A 16565-nucleotide genomic window follows, 5' to 3' on the forward strand; every position below is an offset into this window, starting at 1 on the left:
TCCAAATTCGACTAGCTGAAGCCTCGATTATCCAAAGTTTCGATTATCCGAAGTTCAAAGGACTTCGGATAACCGAATCAGGAACAAATGAAATCGGCATGTTTTATTTGCTTATTTTTAACATCAAATTCGGCATCTGTTTTTTTAATGGTCCAATACACCAAGTTTTTGATTTTTGGGTGTTTTTTAATACCCCTGACGGTTTCAAAAGCACCCAAAAAGCAAAAACTGGAAATTTGGTTTATTAGACCTTTAAAAAAAACACCAGAAATATTTCTTGACCTCCATTTTGACCGCCACATTGAATCCAAAAATTCTAAATTATTTTATGGTTCTTCAGGGGTCATACTTAAGTTCTACAATCAAAAATAAGAAAACAAGATCTAAGGATTTTTGCTGTCCCTATTCAGACTGTAGTCCCGATTCGCCCCAGATGACGGTAATTATTTCTATGTAGCCCCTTAGAGCAGTCCGCTCGGAAATTGCTATTTTCGAAGGTTAATAACTTTTAGCAAAAACCCAAAAAATAAGGTGTCTTCGGGAAAGTTTTTCCAAAATTAAAGAAGATATTAGTTCTGAAAATTGGTAAGAACTGGATAGTTATTGCGCCTTCCATTGGTCAAAAACTGAAGCAGTTGCTTTTCTCCATACAATTTGACGATTTTGCCCAAACTTGGTGGTCAGTGGTCAGAAAATGCTCAAATTTTGGAACTTAGACTAGTGATCAATCTTTGATTTTAGGGGGGTAGCCCCAAGTAAGCCCAGATTTGGACCATCCTAACCAATGTAATGCTAAAACTACAAGATAAATGAGATGTTACTGAATGGAACAATGTTCAAATCTGCAGCTCAATTTTTAAATATTGGATCCATAATCTACAAAAACTGAGCCCAGCAATGGACAGGCAAATTACTTAGTTTGATCAATCTATTCTTGATTCTCTATCTTGCAAATTATTTCTGGGAAGAGAACACACAATCATTGATTTGAGATTTTTTAAGGTAGTTCAATTTAAAAAAAAATGGAAAAAAATTCGGGGGGGGCTGCAGCCCGGAAGCCCCCCCCCTGGCTACGGGCCTGTCTGACAGCTTTATCATGGATTTTGGTCTGGTCTAGGCGAGGGATAGGACACAGCACCTTCCTGGATTTCAGGTCAGGATGCGTTTGACGCACGTACAAGTTAGACTACCGTAAACATTTGTAATTATAACTCGGGACTCCAGCAACCAAATACAACCAAACTTCGGGACAATGCACAGAATAGTCAGCCAAACAAAACGTGTTGTTGTTTACATTGCGTGCTCTCGTTTTTGTTTATTCAAGGTCAAATATTAAAACGCGTTTTTTTCGGAACGTCGAAATGGCGGGTGCGACAAGATAGCACGACGACGTCGAATTGATGCATTTGTACTGTAGGGGATAGTGGGGAGACTAGATCCTCGGAAACACTTGATCCCAAGCCTGTATCTCTTCAGCATGCGGATAAAAAAAAATTGCTTTGTTTTAGAAAGTTGTGCAAAATTGACTCAAACTCATTGTAGAAAACAAAGAAAAAATGTTTGGAATTAGTTACAAACATTTTTCTAAAAAGTGCTCCAAAAAAACTCCACAAGATCTTTTTTCTATGTTTTGATATGTATTGAAAACATTTAAAATTTGTTCAAAAAATATTTTTTATGCATGAATTATCAACTACCAAACCCTTACGCATTTGACGTTAAATTTCTCGCCATACTAATTTTACAATCAATTGTTTTAAAAAGTGCGTTTAAGGAGACTTGGTCCCTGCATTTTTACAGTCACAGGAATCAGCCTCAAGCTTAATTAATCACAAACGTTAAGTTTTATGTGAAATTGCTGTAACTTATAGATAATCAAAAGTTTGGATGAATAAGAAACATTTTGCTTAAGATTACTTTAAAATGTTGAAAGGGGGATCAAGTTACCTCTAACATTTTGGAAATGCCGGTTATTTTTTTTTTTTTCAAACGCTTGGCATGATTCGCAGAGTTCATCTGATTAAATACCCTTCACAGTAAAAAATAATGTAAATTTGAAGCTGTATTTTGGGAAGGTTAAATATTACCTCTTTTATGATGTAATTTTACCTCAATTTAGACTGAAAAAGTGACATTACACCAGAAAAGCGGTAAAATTACACATTTTTTCTGACATAAAAGATGTACCTCTTCCCAGATGTAATATTACCATGATTTTTTTTTCTGTGTTGTAAGCCAAACATAGTTGAATGCTTTTAAGCTTTCATTTCATGCAAAACGTTCATAGTTTTGTGAGAAATTGACAGAGTTATGTGCGATACAAAAAAAGGGAATCAAGTCTCCCCACTCTCCCCTACTCGTGAATATATTTCTTCGTGGTTCTAAATTCATGAAAACAATTCACGATTTCCAGAATTACTTTTTTCCGTGTATCGATAGTGCACCTTGCCGTTATATAACTAGAGTATCGAGAAATTAAAAGTGAAAGTGTGTGCAATATGGAGTTAAACTTTATGAGAAGATTAACATGGCACTTTGAAAAGTTTAACTCCATGTTGCACACACACACTCTCACTTTTAATTTCTCGATACAATTAGGGTTTGTTCAAATATTATGGCCAAAGATTTTCGGGATTTCAGACCACCTACTTATTGCAGGCCATTGCAATTTTTATTTCGAATTATTGGACCGCAGATAACTAAAAGAAGTTAAAGCTTTGGAAAATGTATTTTCGTAAATTTATTATTATTTTGCAAATCTTTGATATGTAGTACCATAATAGGAATGATGATGCAAAGCATTTTGTTATTCTTCTTGTTCCGAACCTGAAGATACAATATTTGAACTAATTCAGGAAATTTGTGCAAATTTTGCACCGCCATCGTCCGTGGCCATCTTACTAATGAAGATTTTTTCCCCAAACACATTTTAAAACCAAAGCATTTCAATCTAACGTGTTTTTCACTTCGAAATCAAAGGAAATGTCGAATGGGGCCAATCGATGTAAAATTTATTTGAATCTGAAGTGAAATTCATGCGAAAAAAGAGTGGAAGTTTTCTCGCTAACGATCAGCTGGCTTTAAATTATTTTCACATCCATTTGAAATGTAAAACATGTGAGGGCCATGGGAAAAGCACGTGAATTTATCGTGTTGATTGTTGGAGACTCTCACGTGAAAAATCACTTGAGATTATTATGCTGGTTTCTTTCAGTGTACTTGTTCGGTACATTGTTTTTAAAAATGGGTAAATTTTATTTTTATCAATATTTTCATTGCATTTCTGTTAAAGTCCAGACAATTTGCAGCATTTGCCCAGTGTCATTGGTTCATCCATGCATGTTTCCATACAAATTATACAGCTGCCCATACCAATATGGTATCTAAATATTAGAAAATCTGTATACTTAAAACGGAACTTCTGATTTTTTTTGTTTCACTTTTTAATACAAAAAGCAATTTACGCGAAAACACTATTTCAATATTTGGCAGCGTTGGCATTTTTTTTGTAAAAATCTTAATTATATCGAAAACATCGAATTTTCGCTCGATGTCAACTGTGAATAATTCTAGATTTAATCGAAATATAAAATAAACTTGATGACTTCACCCACAGTTTACAGATATATTCACTCGTGTTCCACTATAATGCATCCTCAGTTATTTAAACTATGTTCAAAAATCATTTTCTTTCCCATCATATCGAGAAGAGTTACAAGTTCATTTATTACGCAGCTTTACACAAAAAGTTATGCAACCTAACCCAGCCTAAATGGATTGATAACAAAACCAGTTTTACTCCCCACAAACTTAACAATCCTCGCACCCTACCCGTAATGTCCCTAATAACCCCACTTCCACCCTCAAAACCTAGCAGAACTATCCCACCGTGCTCAGAACGTAGTCTAATCGTGCTCCACTTTCCATTTCTCTCTCTCCCTCTACTACGTGCTCTACTGCTCCCCCCCTGCAATCGCTCGTAGAAACGAAATCAAACCCAAGTACGCCAAACAAGCAGCAGCCCCCGCCGGTTCAGGACTCACAGCCTACGATACTATGGCAGTGTAATCTGTAAGGCGCTGAACCAGCTGAACCCGCAGCGACAGCAGCAACTCCAGCCAATATCACACAGTTTTGCTAGAATCAAACAAACTCATTCTCAACATCCCGCGCCCCCACACACTTCCCATCATCGGTTCTTTTTCTGACAAAATTAAGCTCTCATGAGTAATCTTAAGCGTGACTCCACATTGCAATGGCAGCCCACAGCGAGGAGGATCTGGCCGAAGGACCTTCTCGACGTTGTCGCTGTGGCGAAGGAAGCAACAGTCGAGCTATCTCTAAAAGAAGAAAAGGAATGGTCAAATCCAAACATCGCAGGTTCGTCGCTTTTGTTGACTTGAATCGGTGTCTATCGTACGTTTTTCGTTGGGTTTAGTTTTTTAATCTTTTTGCCAACTTTTTGTGTGATGTGGATTTGACCTAGCCCGGGAGGGTGGAGTTACGCTGTTACGCCAATGTATAGAAATACACATTCTCACATGTAACGAACTTTTCAATTACACCAATTACCAATTTTATTACCGTGACACACTACACCTAGGTGAAACACTAGCATACGAAACCATAACTATCTAGTATTTAGTATACTAGCAACTACTATTACACTACTCCAATACAAACACTACTACTACCGACAGCTAGGTACCATGCATCCGCAAACTCATACCATTTAAATATTCCGAAGACTACAAAAGCTGCATAGTATGGTCGGACTATGATAGTAACACACACAAAAATCAATCAAATATTAAAAAATAACAAAAATGCAGATAGAAGTGATCCCACATGAAATTATTAAACAAAACGACAAAAAAAAACTAAAATTTTGCAGACAGTAAAGCAGATGAGGAAAATGGATAAAGCAAAGATCGTAAACGTAATTAATCAGTGTAATGGATAACAAAGCTAAAAAAAAACAAACTGTGTAATTTTCTTCGTCCCAACAAGAAACGTCTGTAGCAGAGTGCGCGATCATCACCAGTTTAGAGAAACAAACGGTGCACGAGGGTTGTCTCGAGGAGTGTTTTGCGTTTTTTGTCTTCTCTAATCATAACGAATTTATTTTTTAAACTAACTTTTAACTCGAGAGATCGAGGTTGTACATTATTTAACGTTATAACTAAAACAAGAGCTTTAATTTTGCTTCCAGTGGGTGAGCATATCTTTAGTGTGTAAGGCAGCTTTTCGTTTGTAGTTTTTTATTTATTTATTAAGCACAACAAGCACTAACAAAATCGCATAGGATAGCTTGTAACAACAAATTGAAATACCAAAAACACGCAGAAACAACAAAAAAAAAACAACTGAACGACGATTGCTCAATTTTTGGTACCGAGGTGTTCTTTCTACGAAATTTTGGAATGTTTCTAAAAATGATGAAAAAAAGGATCACTGTGTGAAAAGCACCCGGCAGTAGTGATGTTTGGCTTTCGTAGTGGGAATGTTCTCTTTTTTGTGTTTGTTGTGATTTTATATTTTCAAAACAATTTTCTGCTTCGAATTGTTTTAAATACTTTTTATTCAAACTTCTAATATTAAATTTGCAACTTTTCCTGACTTTCCGAGATTTTGAAATATCAATAAATAACAAACGGTTCACCTGCAATCAATATTCATCATAAATTGTCCTTCTGGTGATTCTTAATGGATGTTGGACAAAGGGTCGAGAGGCATAAGGTCGATTGCCAAAAGGTCGAATCCCAAAAGTGTGTGAAAATGAGAAAAAATCTTAATTCAAACCTATTAAAACATTATTTTTTCATTGTTTCAAGCATAACCAGTTCTTTGAACAGTTTTATGAAAAAATAGTCTAAACTCAAACATATTTTAAAGATTGTATGCTTCATTTTTAAATGATTTATCTTGTTTCTGTGATATTTCTGAAAGTTTATATTTTTTTCATGTACAACTCTTTCAAGAGTTTTATGTGATTTTTTAAAATAAAAAAACACGCATTTTGCCTATTTTCGACCTTTTGCGTCAAAAGTAAAAATGTATTGGTGATAACGTTTGTGGGATCTCTGAAAAAGTAAATATTTCACAGTTGCGATTTCATGGCACCACTACTTGTGCAATTTATGAAGAATATTTGATTTGTCTTCAACCATCAATTTATCGAAGGCTAATGCATTAACCAATTATAATTTCCAACATAACAAACCAAACACTAACGGTTGTGACGAATATGTTTTCTTAAACTTTTCGAAGCTACCCTCGTAACTTTTAAATCAGTTTATTTTTGTCAAAACATTGATTTTCTAATCAAAGTTGTAGAATGTTGCGACGCCTTTCTGTTCAACTTTATCTCGAGACACCTATAGATTACCTTTCGTGTACCATCTGCCAAGAGATACTAGAATCGTAGATATTTGGGAAAGAATGTGAAAATAAAAAAAAAGCATTTATATAAATAGGAATATCCTTTTTGCTAGGTATGTTTATATATATTACTAAAACTATAAGATACTGTAAACGATCATAAAATATACTTCCTACTCAAGTAACCACTAACTATAATAATAACGCATAAAACAAGCTCTTGGACTCAGTTATATTACGAAACATATAATAATGAATCACTTTTGTAATTTATTGAATATAGTCAAGTAAGTAAATAGGAACAAATTTTTATACTGTGTGATGAAACATTTTCGGTCCCTACTATGTACTCGTATTTTGGGTTTACATGTTTACTTCTTGTATAAATTAAATTTTTCAAGCAAAAAAAACTATTTTCGTCAAAGTAAAACTTGGGTAAGCGAACGAAAGAAAAAAGATCTGAAAACAGCACGTGATTGAGCAAAATATTTAATAAAGTAAAAAAAGGAAACTGAAGACTAATGCGAGTAAAATTAAAGCATAATGCTGCATCTATAACGTAATTATAAAAGATACCTACACATTTGGCACTCATCCAAAACAAAAGAAAAATGCATCAAACCAGACGAAATTGTCAAACAGCAACATAACGTGCAGTGTTTTTTCCACCTATAGTAAAGTTACTGAATATATCTTAAACAAAATACAATGTTAATTAAACGGTTACGAAATTATAAACAGCAAGTTGAAGTCAAAAGTAAAGCAAACAAAAAAAACAAGTTTGGAAGCCATAACACAAAACGAAAATCAAACACAAAAGCCCTTTGGTACTAAGAAATTCAAGTAAAGAGATCAGTAACAGAGCTTACACAGCTATAATTTACACCACCTTGTCGATTGAAACCACCAGAATTTAAAGTACGAATAATCTTTTTCCGCGAAAGAAAAAATCTTTTCCACTGCTCGTTTGCGTTTTTGCTTGCTAACCATCTCAGCGTTCAAACAGATCAACGCATTCTAGTCAAAATTCACTGCTCTAAAGATTCGTGCGTTTGCCTTAATTTTCCAAACCAAAATCTACACCGCTCGGCAGTGTTTGTACACGTCCAAAGTGCCATACATGATTTTGATTTTACGTTAAATCCTTCGTCACGAACAAAACATGCAAAAACCATTTTAAAATTAAATTACGTCCACCTTTCCCACAAGAACATCACACATGTACGATACAAAGAACAATTAAATCAAAACACATGCAATTGTGTACAAAGTCAAATGGTAGCTTTTTCGTTTTCCATAAGTTTAGCGATTAACAAGAAAAGGGCGATATATTTTAGTGGTGGCCGAAGCAATGCAATCACAATGATTGCAACTTCCGGTGCAACATTCGCCGTATAAAGGTGGGATCACCAACCCTCCTCCCCCGTATTGCCGCCATAGTTTCCATTTCCGACATTATTTTTCGAGGTCTAGCCGTCAGAACAGATTAGAATGCAGATAGCAAACAACATTTCTCAGTACTATTACTTTGTGGAACAACATGTAACGCAAAAGAATAAAAAAAAAATGGAAAATCATCACGTGACTAATGTGAATCAATGGAAACAAACAAAATGATATACTTTTAAGACACACGACACAACACACTAGCAAACAAAAAAATAATAATCCATCAATTGAATGTAGTTGTATTTGCTCGCTTTATTATGGAACAGAAAAGTAAGTAAACAAAGAGAAAAGAGGGATACACAAGAACAATGGGAATGAATTACTAAGGCTACAGCTAGCGGGTACATTAGTACCGAGTATAATTATTATCTTTAAAACAAAAAAAACAAGAAAAACACACGAATAACATCAGCAAAATTGAAACACAAGATATTTCAAAAAGAATCGCATAAACATGAGCAAATTGCGCCAGCGAAACTGAACCATTATGAAATAAAAACAACAACAACAAAAAACTCAAAAACCTATCAATAAAAAAATAGTAAAATTAATTCGAATTTGGGTTTTATATTGAAAAATCTTCGAAAAGCCGTATTGGGAGGAGGTGTCCGCATGCTTCTGCCCGCAGAAAACTTCAACTTTTCCGTCTAGCTTTTCTGGCGGCACTTGCTGCTACTGCAGAAAAGATTGACGGTATAGAGTTATCTAAGCCCGAGCTCACGAACACTAGCACCCCATTTGTTTTGCTGGCGGGTACAAAATTTAACCACAATCTTTTTCGTGTACGTACACGCAATACATGCGCACGTAGATAACTCTATTGGCTGATGCACGAAGTGATTCCTTTACCTATTTTTGGTAACCTCCGCAAACGTCAAACCATACAAAATTGCTGCCAGATCTTTTGCGGGAGAGATCCGGAAAAGGGAGCCTTCTTTTATTACGTAACGCAGTAGATGGGGGGGGGGGTCGGAGGCCGTGTTACACTCCATACAAAAATTTTAAAATTTGTATGAAAATTTTGTTAAGGCGGGGGGGGGGGAGGGGGTCCAAAAATCCTTTTTTTTGCGTTACGTAATAAAAGAACGCTCCCAAAGATCCGGCAGCAATTTGAATTGATTTGACGTTTGCTGAGGGTGCGGAAAAGTTTGGTTATGTTCTGCTTGCAAAAGACTATAGAGTTATCTACGTGCGCATGTATTGCGTGTACGTACACGAAAAAGATTTAGGTTAAATTTTGTCCGGCCAGCAAAATCAAATGGTGCGCTAGTGTGTGTACGCGAAACGTCATAAAGCTCTATAGGCGTCGCGGCGATCAAGCAACCAGGCACGCTGTTGGTTGCCAGTAGAGCTTGAAGAAAAAGTTGAAGTTTTCAGCGGCGTTGTTACAAATTCTGTAACATTTTAAATACTGGACGAATCTTTTCGCACTCTTTGGCAAAGTTTTTCCCTGGAACACGGACTATGAGCTTTTGAGGTTTTTGAAAAATACAAAAATCATTAAGGGGCTTAAAATTGCCCAAACACACAACTCACCGATTTACCAGGAAGGTGCTGTGTCCTATCCCTCGCCAAGACAAACCAAAATGCATGATAAAGCTGTCAGACCAAATCTGTCAGACCAAAGAGCAAAAGTAAATAATCTTGGTCTTCGACGTAGGTGCACACAAATCAAAAAAAGAAAATTTGAAAAAGAATTTTATTTTTTTTTTTCAATTTAAGAGGCAGTATTTGTAAAAATTGCTCGGTTTGTTCTAGAGGTCGTATCGAGGTGCTCCGATTTGGATGAAACTTTCAGCGTTTGTTTGTCTATGCATGAGATGAACTCATGCCAAATATGAGCCCTCTACGACAAAGGGAAGTGGGGTAAAACGGGCATTGAAGTTTGAGGTCAAAAAAACATAAAAAATCTTAAAATTGCTCGCATTTCCGTAAAACTTCATCAATTCCAACTCTCTTAGATGCATTCGAAAGCTCTTCTGAAGCACTTCAAAATGTGCTATAGACATCCAGGATTGGTTAGACTTTTTCTCTTAGCTTTTGCTAATTACTGTCAAAAATAGATTTTTTCAAAACCTTAATATCTTTTTCCAACAGCCTCCAACACCCATACTCTAGCCCATACTCCTATAGGTCAAAAGATAGGCAATTTCATGGACTATAAGCCTATGGTATTAACTTTTTGGCCAATCGCAGTTTTTCTCATAGTTTTTCGATTTTTCTACAACAAACAATTTACAACGTTAGTTTTTATCCTGCTAGCCTCCATAGCGGCACTTTTTGGTCTCAATTTTGTCATATTCGGAATCCTCGGACAATTTCACGTAAGTTAAAAGTATTGGAATTGTAATTTTGATTTAAAAAATAATTAAATAAAACATTTTTGGAAAAAGAAATAGATTTTATTTACCCTATGATCAATACGTCAAATGCTGTATCAAGTCAGTAACAACATTTCAAAAGGGCGAAACCTACGATCCTGCCGTTTCGAGAAAATCAACATTCAAAATTTTGCAATTCCGATCAATTCCTATTTCCTCAAAAAAGCATGAAAACCATCATTTTTTTCAAAACGTAATAGAAAATAGCAAGAATTTCATCATAGAGAGTAATTTGAAATTAATTAAGGTGTTTTTGCTATTAAAAATTGAGAAAAACAAATTACTCCTTTTTGAAGAGCGTGCCTCCATTTTCGCCCCACCGTGTTCGCCACCCACTCAACCAAAACAACGGTTTAGCCCGTCAGGTTACGCCACAAAGCAAAAGTAAACAACAGATTCGCCCTTTTGTTTTTTGTTAATTTTTCGGGTTTTTAAAGAAAAAAGTGGTTAAACAACTATTTTATCATTGTGAAACGTTACAGTCAGTGATAATACAGTGATATTTGCAACCCCAGTGATAAAAAATTGGTCAAGAAAGCCTTCATAAGGAGTCCGATTCAGGCCAAGACTCGTTGAGCTAGGATACACCGTAAGTAGCTAGTTGGTTTGACGATGTGGTCTATATTGAAGTGACGTTCCTTGGGGTGTACCCGCCGGAAGTGGGAGACATGACTCCCCGCGACAGCATCCTGCCTTCTCAATCTTTGCATAGCTTCGATGGTTACGGAGGCGATGATTTTGTACGGCATTCCTCCTAAACCTCCCTACACTAACTTTTTGTCCTGCAACTGCTCGACCCAGAATCCCAGGATGTCCCAAGAATCGGTAAATTATGGACCTTCATATCTAGATTGTGAATCCAGACCAGATCCGATACTACAATAATTGAAATTAAAAAGTTATGTATTTAGGATCATACAAATCTGTGTTTGTTGTGGAATTGTGGTCAGAGACATCAAAAACATACATTTTGATCCATTTTGAGGATTGTCCGGTTAAAATTCACTAAATTATAACGAAAATTTTGTGTTTCTAAATATACGTCGGAACTTGCAGAAAACACTACATTCGCCCCTCGTGATTATGGAAACACAAGGGCGGAAACTCAAATTGGTTTGTTTTGATTGATGTTGTTGATTAGCCCTTTTGTTTTTTGCTTGTAAAACTACGTATTTTCGGAATTTTGTGATGATGGAGGGTGTTTTAGAATCAGTTTTGTTCGCTTTATATGAAAAAAAAACGGAATCGACGTAACACCTTATAATGTGGCCCTCTTAAACCTTGCGGTTTCGTCAACGGATCCACAGGTGTGTATCGTTCTTTTTGCGACAAGACTCCGCCTCCCGGGTCTCCTAAGTGTGAAGGTATGGCACGGGGAGAGGGCACCGAATACCTATATTTTACACTTAGAATTTTTTGCGTCCGCCTCGGGATTCGAACCAGCGACCTCTGGATTGTGAGTCCAGTGCGCGGTCCGATTGATCCACACAGGCAGACATATCGCTTTATATGATTCTGACAAAAACTCAGTTTGTTTACATCTGAGGGTTTCGCCCTATTGAAAAGTTGTTACAGAAGTAGGCGAAAACCTGTTTTACCCCTAATCCAACAAATTGTTAAAAAATATTTTAATTCATTCTAAATGGCAATTTTTCCAATCAAATTTACAACTCCAATACTTCTAATTTACGTGAAATTGTCCGAGGATTCCGAATATGACAAAATTTAGACCAAAAAGTGCCGCTATGGAGGCCAGCAGGATAAAAACTAACGTTGTAAATTGTTTGTTGTAGAAAAATCGAAAAACTATGAGAAAAACTGCGATTGGCCAAAAAGTTAATACCATAGGCTTATAGTCCATGAAATTGCCTATCTTTTGACCTATAGGAGTATGGGTGTTGGAGGCTGTTGGAAAAAGATATTAAGGTTTTGAAAAAATCTATTTTTGACAGTAATTAGCAAAAGCTAAGAGAAAAAGTCTAACCAATCCTGGATGTCTATAGCACATTTTGAAGTGCTTCAGAAGAGCTTTCGAATGCATCTAAGAGAGTTGGAATTGATGAAGTTTTACGGAAATGCGAGCAATTTTAAGATTTTTTATGTTTTTTTGACCTCAAACTTCAATGCCCGTTTTACCCCACTTCCCTTTGTCGTAGAGGGCTCATATTTGGCATGAGTTCATCTCATGCATAGACAAACAAACGCTGAAAGTTTCATCCAAATCGGAGCACCTCGATACCTGGGTGCAGAATAGTGGTCCGCAAAGCGGCCTCAATTTAGAACTGTCAAAGCGGAACCAATTTACTGTTTGAAAAACGATACCAAGAAGTGGCAAGTATTGTAATCGATCTATGATTTATTTTGTCAGGAATAAAAAAGCCGAGGGCGTCGAGCTTTTGAGGTATTCGAAGTCAACACAGTTTATGAAGAGGGTTGGATTCGAGATTGGCATAATTTGTCACTAAAATTAAAAAAAGCGCTATGTCTCACGCAAAACCTATGTTTATGACGTTTTTTGAAATGTTAGCGATGAATTATCAATAACTCTGAATGGCACCAACTAAATTATATTGAATAAACTTACTCCGATATTATCACTGCGCTTCAATGCTACATAATAACGGAACTCCCATTCGGTTGCTCTTCAGATTCATACAATTCCACCTACTTCTGACGCGATTGTTCGTCTCGTGGAAAACAAAGAAGGACTCTTTTAGCCGCCCATCGCTTAGTATACGAACAAAAAAAGCACAAAGCACTTAAATTTCCAGCGAAAACTTTAAAATCAACAGATCCAAAATGTTTCAAAACAAGTCACTTCAGCAGCAAAAAATATGTCACGCTTGAGCTTGAACATAGCCTTCTATTTTGTTTATGTTTACAGCTGTAGCGCAGTTGTATTAGTGAGGAGCAGTGGGGAACATTCGGAAATCACGTTACGCATTCTGTCTTTTCAGCACCCAGCTCGATACGACCTGTTACACATTGGTGAAAAACTCGCTCTTAAAAAACTGGTTTTCGGCTGCAAAGTAAATGTACACCAGAAAATGATTAATCAGTGCGGCGTCCTGTACACCGACAATTAAATAAGCAGAGCAATTCTCTGAGATTTCGGTCATTCGATTTGTTTTGTATATTTTAATCCGGCTGAAACTATTTTGGTGCCTTCGGTATGCCCAAAGAAGCCATTTTGCATCATTATTTTGTCCATATAATTTTCCATACAAATTTGGCAGCTGTCCATACAAAAATGATAGATGAAAATTCAAAAATCTGTATCTTTGAAGGATTTTTTTGATCGATTTGGTGTCTTCGGGAAAGTTGTAGGTATGGATAAGGACTACACTGAAAAAAATTATACACGGTAAAAAAATGGTGATTTTGAATTTAACTTTTAGTCACTAAAACTTGAATTGCAAAAAACACTATATATTTATTTTTTATTTTTTGATATGTGTTAGGGGACATAAAATGCCAACTTTTCAGAAATTTCCAGGTTGTGCAAAAAATCTTTGACCGAGTTATGAATTTTCGGATCAACACTAATTTTTTCAAAAAATCGAAATATTGGTCGCAAAAACTTTTCAACTTCATTTTTTGTTGTAAAATCAAATTTGCAATTAAAAAGTACTTGAGTGAAATTTCCTTAAAGTGCATCGTTTTCAAGTTATAGCCATTTTTAGGTGACTTTTTTGAAAATAGTCGCAGTTTAAATTTTCCTGCTTTTTAAACCATTGCATGGCAATATCTCAGCAACTAAAGGTCGTATCAACAAAGTTCAAAAAAGTAAAATATAGAGAATTTTCTCAGCTTTTCAAAAATATTTTTTTCAAAGGTGGGCAAACATGTGCACTAATTTAAAAAAAAATTGAAAACTGCGACTATTTAAAAAAAATCCTATATATGGCTAAATCTTGAAAACGGTGCACTTTATGAAAATTTTATTGAAGTACTTTTTGATTGCAAATTTGAAAAATGAAGTTGAAATTTTTTTTTAAAAATAGTGTTTTTTGCAAATCAAGTTTTAGTGACAAAAAGTTAAATTCAAAATCGCCAATTTTTTTATTTACCGTGTATCATTTTTTTCAGTGTAGTCCTTATCCATACCTACAACTTTGCCCAAGACACGAAATCGATCAAAAAAATCCTTCAAAAGATACAGTTTTTTGAATTTTCATCTATCATTTTTGTATGGACAGCTGCCAAATTTGTATGGAAAATTATATGGACAAACTAATGATGCAAAATGGCTTCTTTGGGCATACCGAAGGCACCAACAAAGTTTCAGCCGGATTAAAAAATACAAAAATTCAAATTAAAAAAAACGATTTCATAGAGAACTGCTCAGCAGTTAAACGCCTTAGAGAGCGTTATTTTATTACGTAACGCAGTATGGGGGGAGGGGGGGTCGGAGGCCGTGTTACGCTCCATACAAAATTTTTAAAATTTCTCTAACCTCTTTCTACTCCAAGGAACCTTCCACCCCAGTGTTTGAACTGACGACCTATGGATTGCAAGTCCAACCGCCGCCAGCGATTCCACCGGAGTAGGCTTGGTTTGGTGTGTTGTTTGTACTTATGGCATGGAGACGACTCCTACACCTGGAATGACTTAACGGCCTAACAACCAAGGACGGGACCGACATTTTACTTGCTCATCCGATAGAAGTTGGGTCATATATGACCAAAAATTGAAAATTTCCAAAATTAGCCTTAGTTTTCGTGGTAAGAATCATTTTCCCATCATTAACTAAAATTTTTATTTTCAAAATTCAGGCTTGAAAGGGTTTAAGGCGGGGTTGGGATGTAGAGGGTTAAAATTCAAAGCCAAAGTGACAGGTCCTGTCGCAACCAATAAAGCTCATATTTGGGATTCGGGCTCAGTAAACTTAGGGGATCATGCCCTGAAATGCCCGCAAAATTATCCCGTATGGTTACATTCTAGTACCCATATTGTTTTGTTTTTTTTTTTTTTTCATGGTAAAACATTTTTATTTGACAGACAGAAAAAGCCAGCAAAGTGCTGACTGAAAAAACTGTTTCTTTTCAATGTGCAATACAATTTAAGTAGATTACATGTCATTGAAAATTAAATATAAATGTAACGACAAAGTTGATGCGGCTGGCTCCAGAACTCCATCGGCGTAGACCTTTTAAGGAGTTCGGTTTCTGGCGATCAGCGGCTGAAAATAAATAAAAGAAAACTACCAAGATAAATGTGTTCAAGATGGATACAAATACAAACGAGGGATTGGATCGGAGAATTAACTAAACAAAATAATTAAGCGAAAATATTAACGGATTTTAGAAGTTTTTCTATGATGTCAGGTCGGGACAAACACTGCTTTAGCTGATTTTTGAAGATATTTATAGATGAACTTTTACCAAATCTATTGTTAAAACTCACATTGTAGACCACTTCCCAAACACGGACGGCAACTTTAAGTACCTAAATGGGAATCGTCAGTCTTGTTTGTACAAATTCATACGACGCTCTTGAAGTCAAGATTTTTCCGTTTTGTCGACGTCGTTGACTACTTGTATCCGGCCCCACCACCACCCACTTGCGTCTTGGAGGTCAACTGAACCAACGACGGCTGACGAATCAGGACTTTTCACTTATCCTCGTGTAGGTTCACTTCGACATACCACAGAAACTCTATGGGATTTGCCAATACCAGCTTGACATCTTGCTTCGCCCGGGAGATAGTGATGAGATCATCGGCAAACGCGAGCAGCATAGGAAAGCTGAAGTCTTCTTGGTTATCAGTTACGGGACTGCCTCCATAATCAAATTGAAAATGTAGAGGGGAAAGGGGGCCTCCTTGTTTTATTCCACGTTATACGCAACATGGCACGAGAAAGTTGTCCTTGCCACAGTAGGGGAACTATACCCTTTCTCAGCCTATTTCTATTATCGGCCTATCAGCACTTTGATCATGAATTACAGCTTTCATAAAGTGTTTTTGACTGTTCCAAAGTAATGAATAGCTCAAATAAAAGTGAGCAAGCAACTCTCCATTGTTGAAACATCTGAAAATGTTGATTTAATATTGGAAAACGGAAAAGTGATGAGAATTGGTCGAACGGCTTAGAGTGATTAGAATGGGCATATTTCCCCTACTTGTTGTTGCTCATTTTGAAAGCATTCCAGCACTCGGTTTATTACGTTGACAGGCACTCTTTTGCGTGTAGAATTGTCAGTCCCGGCTTTAGTTGTTGTTAGGCACATCAAACTTCATGAAATTGAAAGAATTGAATTGACTGCCACTCTAGAACCGACTACCGGTGGGATTCAAACCTATCTCACAAGGAGAGTCATACTTCCTGCACATGGCCTTTTCGGAGACGTTTC

The 16565-nt window shown here is 36.2% G+C and overlaps 1 protein-coding gene across 50 annotated transcripts in view; it reads left to right on the top strand.

Moving 5' to 3' along the window:
- Positions 1–4218, top strand: part of LOC6037737 (Down syndrome cell adhesion molecule-like protein Dscam2) — a 106696-nt gene extending 102478 nt beyond the window's left edge. For 49 of the 50 annotated variants that reach the window (XM_038253878.1, XM_038253865.1, XM_038253866.1 and 46 more), the window contains one exon: positions 3984–4202. In XM_038253878.1, the coding sequence (XP_038109806.1) occupies positions 3984–4068 (85 nt within the window). In that variant the 3' untranslated portion in view covers positions 4069–4202. Of the gene's footprint in view, positions 1–3983 lie in introns of all 50 variants that reach the window. The other variant, XM_038253901.1, reaches the window with a different exon arrangement.
- The last annotated feature ends 12347 nt before the right edge of the window (positions 4219–16565 follow it).

This window comes from Culex quinquefasciatus, chromosome 2, assembly GCF_015732765.1.
Source record: "Culex quinquefasciatus strain JHB chromosome 2, VPISU_Cqui_1.0_pri_paternal, whole genome shotgun sequence".
Classification (NCBI taxonomy): Eukaryota; Metazoa; Arthropoda; class Insecta; order Diptera; family Culicidae; genus Culex; species Culex quinquefasciatus.